We start from the raw sequence: 13,634 nt of genomic DNA, 5'->3' as shown, positions 1-13,634 counted from the left end.
GTCGCTCTAACATCCCTTCTGCAACACCCCACAATGAATGCGCTTCCGAAAGGACACGTGACAGATGTGGCTTGTTGACTGCTGATGTAATGTCTGAGTCAGCCCAACCCGGTCTGCTTGGGGGTTCTCTGTGTGAAGTATTGTCAAGTAGGTTGATAGCAGCGCGAAATTTGCTTCACGTGCAGATGAATTGGGATCTGTCTTAACTAAGTTGAGCCACTGTCTTACGAGCAAAATAAGAGAGTCAAGGAAGTTGGGAAATGTGTGGATAACACGTGACGTCAAGTTGATCTATTTGAGCCCATGAGTCTCATTCACCTTCATGAAAGCGATCATGAACATAGGTCCAATCGTCCATTCACCTTTGTGGTCAATAAGAAAGACGGCCAGCCCTTCTGTTGGCCTTTCATAGGTCATTCTCATCAAGAGAATGGCCAAGGATACCCGAATGCAGGGATAATGTAGGAGAGAACGAGATTCCACTATGCAACGTTTTCGCAACCTCTCAGATGCTACTTAGAAAAGTAAGGTAGCAAAAGACACCAATCAAACTCTTTGGGGCGGCTAATAGGCCCCTTGTTACACGTATGAGAGTCCGAGAGACTCCCGACTCAAGTCATCATGGTTGGGCTGCATGAGCCGCCGGTTGCCCCGAGAGACGTGGAGTAGTAAACATAGCGACCTTCCAGCACTTGTCAATCTGGATGCTACGAATATGATCAACTCTTCCAGATCAGCTCGACTGAGCAGTTCTCCCAATTCCTTTACAAGGTCTTTTCTGCCTTGTTCTTTTTATCATCATTAGTATTTGGGTTTTGCCTTTTCGCATTGGTTACTATTGTGGTGTTGTTTTTATCTCCTCGTGTTGTCCGATATCTTATCTCGTGCATTGCGATATCCGTCTTTGCGACTATATTCTCCGGTCCCACCCCTTCTTGAAGGCTTGAATGAAAGAGACCTAGAAGTGAAGCGTTACACTCGACGGACTACTGTCTGCAAAAATGCCAGGAACAGTTGCAGAGCCTCCATCGGTGTCCCTATCCTGTATGATCCCGCACTGTAGTTTCGTCATTGATGCCATCGGAGGCTAACTACTCTGTTACCTAGTTGCCAATAATTTCTGGGGCAAAGAGGATGCTGGTGTTGGGCCTATGCTAGATCGCATGCATGGCGCGAAAGTGACTTGTGATGAGCTCAAGACATTCTACAACAGTACGTTAAGAGATCTAGCGCAGATGCTACCTTATCGATCAACTTCTAACGAACTGTGCAGTCCGCGCCGCGATCGAAGATGAATATTCACGGAAGCTTATGGCACTTTGCCGCAAGCCGCTAGGAACACACGAAACAGGCTCTCTGCGGTCGTCGTTCGATGTTGTCCGTGGTGAGACGGAATCGATAGCCAAGTCGCACGCCGCAATTGCAGCGCAAATGAAGCGAGAACTTGAGGAACCATTGATTGCTTTTGCAGGCGGATCGAAGGAGAGAAGGAAGATCATTCAGACAGGAATTGAGCGCCTTCTCAAGACCAAGATACAACAGACCCAAACGGTGAACAAGGTGCGGCAAAGCTCGGCCTTCTATATAATGGCATTGTAAATGGACATCAATTGACATGGCACTAGACGCGAGACCGATACGAGCAGGATTGTTTGAGGATCAAGGGTTACCTCGCACAAGGACATATGGTAATGGGGCAGGAGGAGCGGAAAAACAAGGCCAAGCTTGAAAAGACACAAATCCAGCTTGCAACCAGCAGCAGCGAGTACGAGGCCGCTGTCAAGATCCTCGAAGAGACTACCGGTCGTTGGAATAAAGAGTGGAAGGCAGCTTGTGATGTACGTCCTGCACTGAACACGTTCACTGGGAAATGATGCTAATCGACTATCAGAAATTTCAAGATCTCGAAGAGGAACGAATCGATTTCACCAAGAGCAGTCTTTGGGCGTACGCAAACATTGCGTCGACTGTGTGCGTTAGTGACGACGCTGTATGTTTTGAACCTCCTCATTAAGATGATCGGAGCTGACATTGTGACCAGTCTTGTGAGAAGATTCGTCTCTCGTTGGAAAACTGCGAAGTTGAGAAAGACATTGTCTCTTTCATCAAGGAAAGAGGAACTGGACAAGACATTCCGGACCCGCCCAAGTTCATTAACTTCGCCCGGGGCGATGTAAACGACACAAGCTCAGAGCTGTCTGAAGAAGATGGATTTTCTGTGGCCCAATTTCAGCGTACCATCAATCCAGCATTCCGCAGTTCCTCTCCGCAACCATCAACTTACGAATCTCATCATGAGCCGCGATCTGAATCGGCAGCCAGGCTGGATAACAATAGCCCTACAACGCCTGCCAGCAGGGAAGCTACGGTCACTCCGCAAAAACCAACGCAACCGCCGGCCCCTCTGGACCTTCGTCGGGGAGGTCATCTCCCACCAAACTATGACCCTAACCAACACGGAGAGATTGCGCCGGTGCCGCACAATGCATATCCGACGGACGGAATGACCATGTTTTGCCGCACTGGACCCCCTTCAGAGCGTAGCTCCGGAAGCAACAGTGCTTATCGGCCTTCGAGCCGTGAGTCGCAAAGTGAGATCTCTAATCCAACATCAGTGTCGAGCCAGGAGCCTCCCAGCGCCAGGCAATCTCCAACGAAGCCCACCAACGGGGTTGCGCTCCCAGGTCTTGGTGGAGACAAGCAGATCCAGAAGAGAAGAAGTGCTTTCTTTAGCAACAGCCCGTTCCGCCGCAAGAGCCGCCATGATAAGGACCGTAATTCTGGCCCCTCGCACACACCTACTCGAAGCACATGGGAGTCTCCCACAAAACAGGTCACTCCAGTAAAGGCACCTCAGCCTCAGCAACCGCCAGCGCCAGCGCCTGTCCTTGACAATGAGCGGCCGGTTGAAAGTCCTGAGCCGGTAGACCCCAGGGCGAATTTTCAGCTTAATGTTGGTAACAACGTTTTTGACGTCGCTTCCCCAGACAAGGCCACGGCCAAGAAGGCTGCTCAAACGACCAAGGCTGGAGAGGAGGAGCTTGACCCTATCGCCCGTGCTCTAGCAGATTTGAAAGGCGGTGGGAAGCAGTCCATGACCAGGGTGTCTGCCGACAGGTATCATGGCATTGCCACACCTGTGCCGTCCGCTCCTTCTTCCAACTACAGCGACGCACCTGTGGCGACTCCCCCTCCTGCATACAATGATCCGTCGGTCAAGAGGCTTGATGCGCCACAACCCGCCTTTACTTCTGCGCAAATGCAGAAAACGACTCAGAAATACACTGGTCAGACCCAGAGTATGCTCAGGGGAAGCGGTAATACCCCAAGTTTGGCAAGCCGAAACAGCGCGGAAGTTCCTCGAGTCAAACAGGAAATTCCACGAGCGAAGTCACCTGCTCCGAGACGCAGCGCCAGCCCACAAGTTTCAAGTCCCCAAGTGATCAGTCCACAGCCAGTCAGCCCGCAGGTTGCGCCTGCTCGTGTGGAGACCCGGACGGGCCATTACAGTAGGGGCGCAAGTCCAAGCCCGAGTGCGTATCAGACAAACAGTGTCAGAAGCCGCTATAGCCAATCGCCCTCGGTGTCTACTCCGCCTCAGCGGCCTGTTGATGCAGCACCATCCCCGCGTGAATTTCCTAGGCGCAGCTCTCCAAACCCGGCGGCGGCACGCGCCGTTTCTCCTCAACCCCAATTCAGACAGCAGACCAGGCCTTCCAGCGCCGGTGGTATGGAGTTGCAACTGTCGAGCGGTGGTAGTGGGGATATGTACGGCGCCAGTTATGACAGCTACGGCTCTCGAGGCACGGACTCTGGTCGGCCTATGTCATATTACGGCGATGGTGGTAGCCAGGGAGGCAGATCCCGGAGCAGGACTGTGGCTGTGGCTGACCCTAGCAGGCAGTTTAGCCGGGACGGACGTCCAATTCTACATTTTGGTAAGTAGTGAAGTGCCCACAGCACTCGAACCTGTCTCTAGTCGACAACAGACACCTGAGCTAACTTTCATTCTTTTCGTAGCACGTGCTCTGTACAGCTATACCGCCGCCATACCTGAAGAGCTCGGATTTGCCAAAGGAGACGTCTTGTCTGTCATTCGGCTTCAGGACGACGGTTGGTGGGAAGCCGAGATTACCACTGCTCGGAGCCGTACTGGTTTGGTGCCGAGTAACTACCTTCAAATTATCTGAATGATCCGTCTCACGAGCAGCCACGATCTTTGAATCTTTATGCTTGGTTATGTTTTTGTTAATGATGAAGATACCAATCGTTTGTGCCTCGATGATTCTTGTGTCCTGCGATTTCTCAGCTCGTTTTCTTTACGAACAACCTTTCGATTCTATTTCCTGAGTCGTGAATGTGACATTTATGATGTTTCTTCTTGGCCCAAATCTTCTGTCGGTCTTCTTTTGTCATCCTGTTATTTCTCATAACACAGCCATTATTTCCCCCTCCCGCTTTACTATGTCTGTTTCCTGTACGAGATTGTCCTTCCAGACCTTGTGTCTATGCCCTGGCAAGAATATGCTTGGCCCTGATACGAGGTCAATAATATCAAACTTTCTGAGCAAGACTATAACGAGCCAGGCAGCAATGGATTCTTTTCATCCATCTGTTGATTAAGCCGTCCTCTTAACGCCGCCTATGTCCCTAAACCATAAAACCAGCATCTTTTCCACATGTTGCGCAATGAAGTGAGTCAACTGTACAGAAGCTCTGTGGAAATCCTCAATCTGTGAGATGGATAGTAATCTCCGAACTCCCCAGTCCCACCCGAGAACGCTCCTTTGCAGTGCTTGAGAAGAGAAGCGAGAAACCCATGCAATAGACAGAATCCCAGCCAAAACCCCGACCCTCCCACCTAACCCACCCTCCCACACCCAGGAACCATACACGCAAAGCCCTCCGCCGATCTCAACTCCCGCACTATAGCCATCCTACAATACGGCTCAGTGCAAGCATGGAAACCGCCATGGATGGTAATCGATCCTGCGCTCACCGCGTCCAGAAGGCGTCTGCTGATAGGAACGGCGAGGCGGCTGCGTCTGTGGCTGTAGCTTGGAGACTCCGGTGATGATTCTAGGATGGATTTCGCTGTCCGGCAGGAGATGAGGACATGGTCGTTTCGGTGGCCGCAGGTGTTTGTGATGCGGTGGACTTGGCACATGCTAAAGTTGCTGGGGCTGGTAAGATGGATTCTTGAGTTAGGGATAGGTTGTTTTAGTGTGGATGGGATAGGTGTAGATGATTTTAGACTGAGTGGATTGAGGGAGATCTTGTATGAATCTCGTATGGAGAGGTGAGGACTTTTCGGCTTGAGCATCTGTGTAAAGTGTAAATGATTCCCGGATGCTGAGGACCTGTGATGGACAGTGAGCAGTGCAAAGCAACGGTTGAGAAAGATGAGATGGTATGGTGAATGTCGATTGAGGCTTGTGGCAGCCTGAATCAGCGCCGAGATGCTCTCATGCCAGTGCAAGTTAGACTATTAGTCCGGAAGTCTGCTCTTAAACAAAAAATAAAGATTCCGTGAATGAATTTCAGATGTCTGTCAGTATTAAGAAACATCCTCCGTTAGTGTTACAGACTGAACAATGCATAGTACGCCCATAATAATAGGAGAGTCATGCCAAATGCGCGCTGAAAATGGTGACCAGGGCAGAACAGAAGGTTCGGAACATCGAGTAAGGACAGCGACAAACCAACAGGGAACAAAACGAATGCGGCACATAGATCCTCATTTTCAGCCAGGCATCTCAGATTCCGCGCCATCGAGACAGAGAGAGAACGCAAAGGGTATTACAACACGATATGCAAGACCGCTGAAGCAATATCGACTCTACTCATTATCCACAAAGGAGTTCGCGAGACGCCCGAATATAGGAACCTCAAAGTGTTCAAGCGTGTCAACTGAGCTCCTGTCAGTACAATATCGACGGTCATGATCCGCAGGGAGGACTCACCATCCCGATAGGCGCGCATGCTCAGAAATCCGATCAAGCAGAGGTCGCAAATAAACAGAAGCCAGGAAAGGAAGCTCGACCAGGAGAAAATAAGATGGACAATCTGCTCCGGGATAAGTGCTATGATCATACCAATGCCCGGATGCACTTACAAACATGACTGTAAAGAGCATGCTGGATTGCCAAGCATGAAACCTGCCATATGTCAGCTGTATGCACAAATCTGATCAACATCTGACCGCATCTATACCGAACATAGTCGCTCTTATGCTCTAACAGCAACAGGAATACCCCACCCGCCGGAGGGAGAAGAAGATATGCCAGCATAGCTTCAACGTCCATACGGATCGGGAGACTTGTTTCAAAGGCTCCTAGATTCCATCTCCCACCTTCGATATCGCGTCCATACCCTTGATTTCCCTGTCCGCCGCCATGGATCTGATTTGCGCCTGCGAAATGACTCGGGGATGGGAGACCGCCAGATTGCGCCCCGGGGATCGGGGGAGAGCCACGCGGGGACTGAAGAATGGGTGATTTGAAACGATTCGCGTCGCCTAGGGGTGGTGAAAGAGCTCGCTCGACCTCGGGAGACTCATCTTGATAGGGTGCGAAGTTCATTATGTCTGCAGGTGGAGTGCAGCCAGGATAGGAAGCACGATCAAAGAGCTGAATTTCTTATCGGATTGGTGGATGCATCTGTTTACTTATCGCTAGCTCGTGTTGTCTTGGCGCCTCAGGCAGAAGTGTCTTTTATACATTACTCGCCCACCACATGATCTTGTTGCAGGCTCGCAGCAGTGACTGCAATTCATGAATAGGCACATATTTGTGCATTTAGCTTGGGTATCATGTTCTGTCATTGCGTTTTTTACTTGCTTCAGAAAAGTATAGTACATGAAGATCATCAGAAATATAGTTTATGCTCTCCCGCGTCCTCGGGCTACACCAGATCCTCTTGCAATCCCACTGACTGGCCTGCGTGTAGATGTTGTCGTAGAAGTACTCCCTCGGTTCGCTGCAATTCTTGATGTGCTTGAACTGGTTCCGGAGTAGGACACGCTCGGGGTTCTTCCCAGGCCGGTGCTTCGGACAATTTTACCTCGAGTAGTTGTCCCACGCGTCCCTCTAGCGCTACCTGCCAGAGCTCTCTTCTTCTCTTCCTCCTCTGCCTTTCGTGCTGCTGCCTCTCTCTGCTGCTGCAACTCTCGTTCGCGTCTTTCTGCGGCCTGTTGACGCAGAAGCTCTTCGTTTTCCATATCCGCAACATCCTGGAGTGCGCCTTGCCAGTTGGGATTGAGTATCAGTCGCTGGTTATGCTCGGTTTGAGATAGAATACGGGTCCATGTGTTCAGTAGAGTCGAAGCAGAGTCAACCGTGCGCGCAACAGTCTGTGCGGGCGTATATTAGCAGGGACTTCCCTTCGCTGGCAGAAAGAGGTGCGTTGACATACATCCATATTCCCTTTCGCGCGATCTAAACTACCCAGTAATCCTTCGATCACTTGATTGATATTCCGGACCGTCTGTAATTCATGTTGCAACGCAGCTTCACGAGCTTCCTGACGATCGAAAAGTGTCTCCCCATCGTGAGAGGGCCTAGTCTCGGGTGTAGTGCTGCGCTCCTCTGGGGCTTTATGGTGACTTGGTTTGTTGCTTCGTCTTTTTGAGGGAGAATTCCAGAGGTCATCAGAGTCATCATCGGAGAACTGGAGCCTGTCCATCTCCTCCGCTGTACTGCGTACTGCCATGGGTTGTGGGAAGCCCGGTGTTATGCGAAACGCGTAAAGAGTGGGGTTGAGTGTGTTCGATAAACAATTGTTGATGTTTGTGGTGAATTAGTTTGGTAGTGGATTGCAGGTATATTGAGGGGATGCATAAACACACAACGATAATCCCTCCGGCGATAAATGTTTATTGTGTTAGGCTCTCGGATCAAGGTCTCTCTAGACTAGGTACATCATCGTTCATTCTCTAGTAGATACCCAATTGTTCTAGGGGTGGTGGGGCATTCAATTGGTTCAGCCTCTTTTTCTTCCCTTTGGTGATGCTACCTAATAATTAGCGGTGGCTGGTCACTTTCGACATCAAGCAACCGACCGGCCTTCCCCCTTCACCATCTATCTATCTATCCACCCTTAGTTGCAATCCTTCTCTTTATCTCATCTTTGAGAATTAACATCCATTAGATCGATTGATTCGACCTAAAGCCATCCTTCGCTCCTTATTGCGCGTCGTCAGTCAGAAAGTCTTATTGATTAGAAGCTCCTTCGGTCGGGTTGTGCGTGTTGCGAGTCGCGCGTTTTTCCTCCCTTTGTCTCCTTCGAGCCGGCCATCGACCCGTCATTCGATCATACCACCAACCAAGTGTTCAGTTTAGCGGCACAGATAGTCATTGATCCAGATTTATTGTCATAGAATCTTGTTGGAACGTTTGGTGTGACTCTACATCTTTACTGCAGGAACGAGTTCCGTCATTTGACGTGTCTCACAACACAACACACAACACACAATGGCGACGACACCCCCTCCGCCTTCTACTTTGCGAATTCCTCCTACTCCTCGACATGGAGCTGGCTATGACCAATATGAACCGTATTCTACTAGATATTCGACGAGATTAGCCGGTCAGCGGGCTTCACGAGAGTCCCGCACTACTCCTCCGCCCAGTTTCGCGACCGCTCACACCAAGCCCGGGCTCAGAAGCACGAAGAAGCAGAGCAGCGACGAGTTTGAGGCATTGTCGCCTCCAGGATCGGTTTTCGGATCTCCCCGCAAGAAGCATTCAAACCAGACCAGAACCTCTGCTGTAACACATTCACTGGAAGACCACCATGTGTCAGACGGCTCAGACCCCTTCACCACCGCAGAACTCTCGCATACTCATCAACGTCCTCTCCAGAAATACCGACCCACCATGACTGACGGCATGCTGCCCACACCTGCTAAAACTCCACGAAAGAAGGCAGTTGGTGCCGTCGGAGTCACTGCTCGCACCCTGTTTCCAGCAGCTCAGAGCTCGGCATCTTCGCGAAGCAAGAAAACCAAGAAGGACACTGCCTATTCTTTAGACAGTTTCATCGACAATGCCACACGGGGATCTTCGCAGATTGAGATCTACACCGACTCCCGTGATCGAATCCCAGAGATCGACGAAAGTGAGGGAAACCCTTTCTACAAGAAGCACAGCAATCAGGAAACTACCAGCCATGTGTCTGCGCGCGCCTCTAGAAGGAGCAGAAGGGAGGAGATGAAGCGCGATCAGGAAGTTGATGAGGCGGTCAAACGGAAGGATGGAATGGTCTACGTATTGTGAGTATTACCCAGTTCCGCTTTTCTTGTTGGGCTTCTTTTAACTTTCTTAAAAGTCGAGGCAAGAAGATGTTTCGAAAGTTCACTGAAGACGTCGAAAGTGACGGAGAAGACGAAAACGATTTGGGTCTGCTCGCAGCGCGTCCCGACTTGATCGATTCGTCCATCAACACCGCCGTTCGCCCCTTGACCCGCTCGTCCATCAAGCCTCGTGTACTTTTCCCAAGCGCCAATGACCGTGGTCATTCAGAGCACAATATGAGCGACTCTGACGAAGAAGCGGCCACCGACATTGACGAGCACCTGCTTCACAAAGAGCTTGAGGATGACGCCGATCAGGCCACTGACGTCGAAATGCCACAGCGGCCGGTGACTCCCCCACTGAAGTCTACGGTTGCGACATCTCCGTCTCCAGGTGCTACTGTGCGTTCCCTGCGACCTCGAGGCAAACGAGAGGGCGCGGAACACACGGAAACACCAAATGCGCCTGAAACGACTACAAAGCGCGTCAGTCCATTTGCCGGTTGGCTGCGCAAGAAGCAGACTCCAACGAATGCTGTATCCAAGGCGAAGAAGAGAGATGCGGACGCAGCTGCTAGTCCCGGTGGTCCTGCAATGAAGAAGACGAGAGGGAACAGAGCCACCCCCACGTTGTGAGCTTATTCGCATGGTCCGGATCATGAATGATTGTATTGTCTCTACGCCTGTGGTTTTCAATTCGTATTTTTTTTTTCGGGTATTGGTTTAGGCTGGTCTCCGCTTGATGCTTATCTGTTCGAAAGATCGGTCTTCCTTCTTTGCCTAATGAGCTTGAGCAGGACTGGTAGCATGGGTACGTTATTTGGCTGGAATCTCGCTTGAGGATCGGCGGGATGGAGTTATGTTTCCTTCACTTTTTCGGGCGTGTCGATTCCACTTTGCGTTGAACTAGTCAGAATTAGATATCCCAATGAACATGAACTCAGATTGTCACCTTATCTTTTGAAAGTAGACTTCTCTTATAGATGGGAAGCCGAGCATTAGGCATATTTGCTGATCTGCGTAAATACTCAATACTCTGCCGTCGACCGGATTGCATATGACTACAATTGCAGAGTTCTCTAAGGCCCAAAGAACAATCATTACAGGAGAAGTCATAAAGCGTCGAATAGTACACCATAGTCCTGCTACAGTATTACCGTAACCATCAAACTGCATGACAGTGAGAAACAAAAAGTTACAAAGAAGAAACGGCTGATACGACCAACAATAAAAAGTGCAGAGAAAGGCTTATTGAAAGAAAGCAAGGCAGACTCATGGGTGCTCCTAGGTATGAATTAAAGGGAAGTACTCTCGACATTGCGCTGTTACAAGGAAGGCCGTGAGACTTTGTTGTGTCCAGATAAGTGAAATGAGGCAAGGAGTGGGTATCTAGTTTGTAGCTGTGTGAGGGAAGAACGATGTGCACAGTATGCAAGTGGTTTCATTTATCGGATGATGTCTAGTTCATCGTCATCGTCATCATCATCATTAGGTTTTGTCATGGCGTTAGAGCTGCCACCTAGGCTGTCCCGTCCGGCTTCCTTAATACCGTTGGACGTTATGAATCGCGTCTTCTTGACGCTGCCATTGTGCTGTTTGTCGCCGTCGTAGGCGCGCTTCAGCGGGCTGAGCTTGACGGCGTTTGCTCTCCTGAAGCCCGTTAGGCCGAGGCTGGTCGCAGAAACAGGGGTGGAGGCCTCGAAGCTGGATTTCTCTTGTGAAGATGAGGCGGCGCTTTCGGAATGAGCGGATGTTGCGGGCTTGTTTGCTCTTGCGCGGAGGTACTCGGCGCCCACGTTGCCAGCTCGAGAGGTGACTAGCTTCTGAGTGATGTCTCGTTCGCGCTGCTGCTGCACAAGACGTCTCCGGAAGCGTTCTTCCTTGCTTTCCGCCCCACGGCCCATCATGCCTGCTGCGATGAACGGATCTTCGTCGTCGGCGTCGATGAGACTGGCGGCAGATTGGCCGGGTGCCCTGTGGCGGGAATGTTGAGCGCCGCCGCCTTGAGATTTGGGAGCGGGTGCAATGTAGTACAGGGACTGAGATCCCAGATCGTATTGGGGACCATTTGACTTCAAACCGTTCGGGGTTCCTGGTTTCTTCCCACCGGCGAAAGCTGCAGTCCGTGGGCCTGAACGGCCCCCAGGACCAAACATGCCTGTACCACTGTTGACTCCCATCCGTTGTGACTGTGCCCGACGGACCTGGAGATCGAGGTGAAAATCGCAGAACTCGGTCTTTCGGCCATCCACCCATGATTGGCATGTCTTGCCGTCCTTCCTGACAGCTTTGCAGAAGCCTATATCTTGGGCATATCCGACCTCAAGAATCTTATCATCTGATGAGGAAATGGAGAGGCTGAACCTGTTGGTGTCTATCTTATTTTTGGGAGGTGGCATGATGGTAGGATTCAGGATGGCAATGAGGATGCCTTCTGATAACCTGTAATATCGAGGAAAGGCAGTGTCGAAGAGGAACAAGTCAATTGTCCACTTAAGATCTGTGAGTGTGATTGCCATATACCTGTTGCTGTTGTTCAGTCCATCATCAAAGGGATCGACTTCTTTCGCAGATACATTTCTGGTATCCTTGATTTGCTTTGGCTCAGATTTTGAGGCAACTATGCCGAAGACAACGTAGTCTCCGTCAATGTCTTCGGGAAGCTCAAAGTCTGGCCCTCTCACTGTCCTCAGAAGGTCTGGAATGCGAAGAATCTTCTTATCGGAGAGCGTTCTAGTTAAAAAGGAGTGCGGTAGTATTCGATTCGATAAGTGAAGCGATGAGTACGGCTCAAACTTGGACGAATCTGGTGTCTTCGATGTTACCTCGTCTCGAGTCTCGTTGTCAAAGTCGGAGAAAGAATCTCCGCGAGACTGAGAGGATCCTGGCCCAGTTTCGGATTGATTGGGTCGCCTATGGGAAAATGGTCGTGACCCCTCAGAGCCTGCGTCTTTGCGCACACTGGGTGCAGTCTGGCTTCGTTTGATGGAGGGCTTGAGATTCTGAAACGATCGCACGACATCGTCTCTGCTGAAAGTCTCGACTGGGCGGCTTCTCGTCGGTGACCTGGGAGGAGCGTTTGTTCTCGCCTCAGCCGCTGCTGTCCTTAAAGTCTCCATCTCCGTCTTGTCGAACTGGAACGCGGAGCTTCGATTGACCTGAAGCCTCAGTTCTCTTTCCCTGCGAGACTTTTCAGCCGTTCGGCTTTCAGCAATCCGCTCGCTAAATGTCTTGCCCCGTTTTCCACCTTCCTCGGCAGCCAGCATCTGCGCGTGAGATGCAAAGATATCGCCGGAGTGAGAAATGGTAGTTTCACGAGTCCCATGCATACTTGTTGGCCGTGACCCCAAGCGGGAGTTTGGCGGACGTTTGAGACTGACATCGCTGCCTTTGAGGCCCTTGTCGATGCCGAGAAGATATCTCCGCGGGGACGCAGGCTCAACTGGAGGAGCCGCTCGTCTGACAGGCGACAAAGGGACTTGAATATCATTCGGCTCGTGTCTGCGAGTGGTTTGAATGGGACTCCTAAGTCTCGATACCTGCTCTTGTGACCGCGACGAGAAACTAACGGCTGATGCTGGTCTGGACTGTGTGTCGTTCGATTCCAACGTGTTTGAGCGTGCGCGACTTTTCTGAAGCTGCTTCAACTTCAGCTTTGCTTCAATGGCAGCAAGCTTGAGTCGTAACGTCTCTTCGTCTTCGTCTTCGTCCTCGTCGTCGAGGCCATCAATAGCGTCGTTCAGCTTTTGGTTAGTTCGTAGATTCGGAGTTGTCCTCGAGTATTTCAAGGGCGACCCCATATTCTCCTGGCGGCGTCGCATATCTTGAAATTTCCTCCGACCATCAGGAGAGCTGAGAAGTGCCTCCCTAGGAGATTTCGGCGGCCATGAGGTCTCAACCACTGAACAATTGCGGTGAGTTTCGGTTAGTTTACTGCCGCAAATAGGAAAGGATCACTATACAGACAGGATATGCACTCACTGCTGGTCATGGCAACATCTATTTTCCTGATTTCTCCCAGTCAAGTGATATTGAGAACGGCCAAGTGACTGTGTCACTGTCTGTTTCTTACGCTCCTTGGCTGACCATTGTTGATTGGGATGCGGGGATGGAATCAGAGCACCGAGGTCAATCTGGAATTGGGAACCCAGGTACGAGTAAACCAGGAAACTGAAGAATTGACTGAGCAACAATAACAATACTACCCGGTGTTTCAAAGTTGAAAACAACCCCTTTCTTTATTAGTACGATCCCCTGTCATCAGCAAGGCACAAGACGAGAAATTGAATCTTCCGCTGCTGCAAGTGTGAGTGGTTGTGTGCAGCAACAGCGCTGATTGGCC

The 13,634-nt window shown here is 50.7% G+C and overlaps 4 protein-coding genes across 4 annotated transcripts; 2 read left to right on the top strand and 2 right to left on the bottom strand.

Annotated features, from left to right (window-relative positions):
• Positions 1–1,001: 1,001 nt before the first annotated feature.
• On the top strand, positions 1,002–4,190 carry ALT_1758 (formin-binding protein HOF1; the record flags this gene model as incomplete). The annotated part of the gene is made up of 7 exons (XM_033562066.2): positions 1,002–1,044; positions 1,108–1,212; positions 1,274–1,560; positions 1,626–1,838; positions 1,892–1,990; positions 2,042–3,938; positions 4,021–4,190. 7 exons carry the CDS (start codon positions 1,002–1,004, stop codon positions 4,188–4,190), a joined length of 2,814 nt encoding a protein of 937 aa, XP_033417957.2.
• A 1,649-nt stretch (positions 4,191–5,839) lies between these two features.
• On the bottom strand, positions 5,840–7,710 carry ALT_1757 (uncharacterized protein; the record flags this gene model as incomplete). Its single annotated transcript, XM_033562067.2, has 6 exons — positions 5,840–5,910; positions 5,964–6,066; positions 6,116–6,158; positions 6,214–6,559; positions 7,099–7,351; positions 7,414–7,710. 6 exons carry the CDS (start codon positions 7,708–7,710, stop codon positions 5,840–5,842), a joined length of 1,113 nt encoding a protein of 370 aa, XP_033417958.2.
• A 761-nt stretch (positions 7,711–8,471) lies between these two features.
• ALT_1756 (uncharacterized protein) lies at positions 8,472–9,928 on the top strand (the record flags this gene model as incomplete). Its single annotated transcript, XM_033562069.2, has 2 exons — positions 8,472–9,271; positions 9,328–9,928. 2 exons carry the CDS (start codon positions 8,472–8,474, stop codon positions 9,926–9,928), a joined length of 1,401 nt encoding a protein of 466 aa, XP_033417960.2.
• Positions 9,929–10,737: 809 nt separating this feature from the next.
• On the bottom strand, positions 10,738–13,283 carry ALT_1755 (Mcm10/DnaG-type zinc finger protein; the record flags this gene model as incomplete). Its single annotated transcript, XM_089599211.1, has 3 exons — positions 10,738–12,025; positions 12,080–13,193; positions 13,274–13,283. 3 exons carry the CDS (start codon positions 13,281–13,283, stop codon positions 10,738–10,740), a joined length of 2,412 nt encoding a protein of 803 aa, XP_089456357.1.
• Positions 13,284–13,634: the final 351 nt, after the last annotated feature.

The sequence above is a fragment of the Aspergillus lentulus genome, assembly GCF_001445615.1.
Source record: "Aspergillus lentulus DNA, contig: Alt04, strain: IFM 54703, whole genome shotgun sequence".
Lineage (NCBI taxonomy): Eukaryota > Fungi > Ascomycota > Eurotiomycetes > Eurotiales > Aspergillaceae > Aspergillus > Aspergillus lentulus.
The sequence above is the reverse complement of the archived record's forward strand: the minus strand, read 5'-3'. Positions and strand labels throughout refer to the sequence as shown.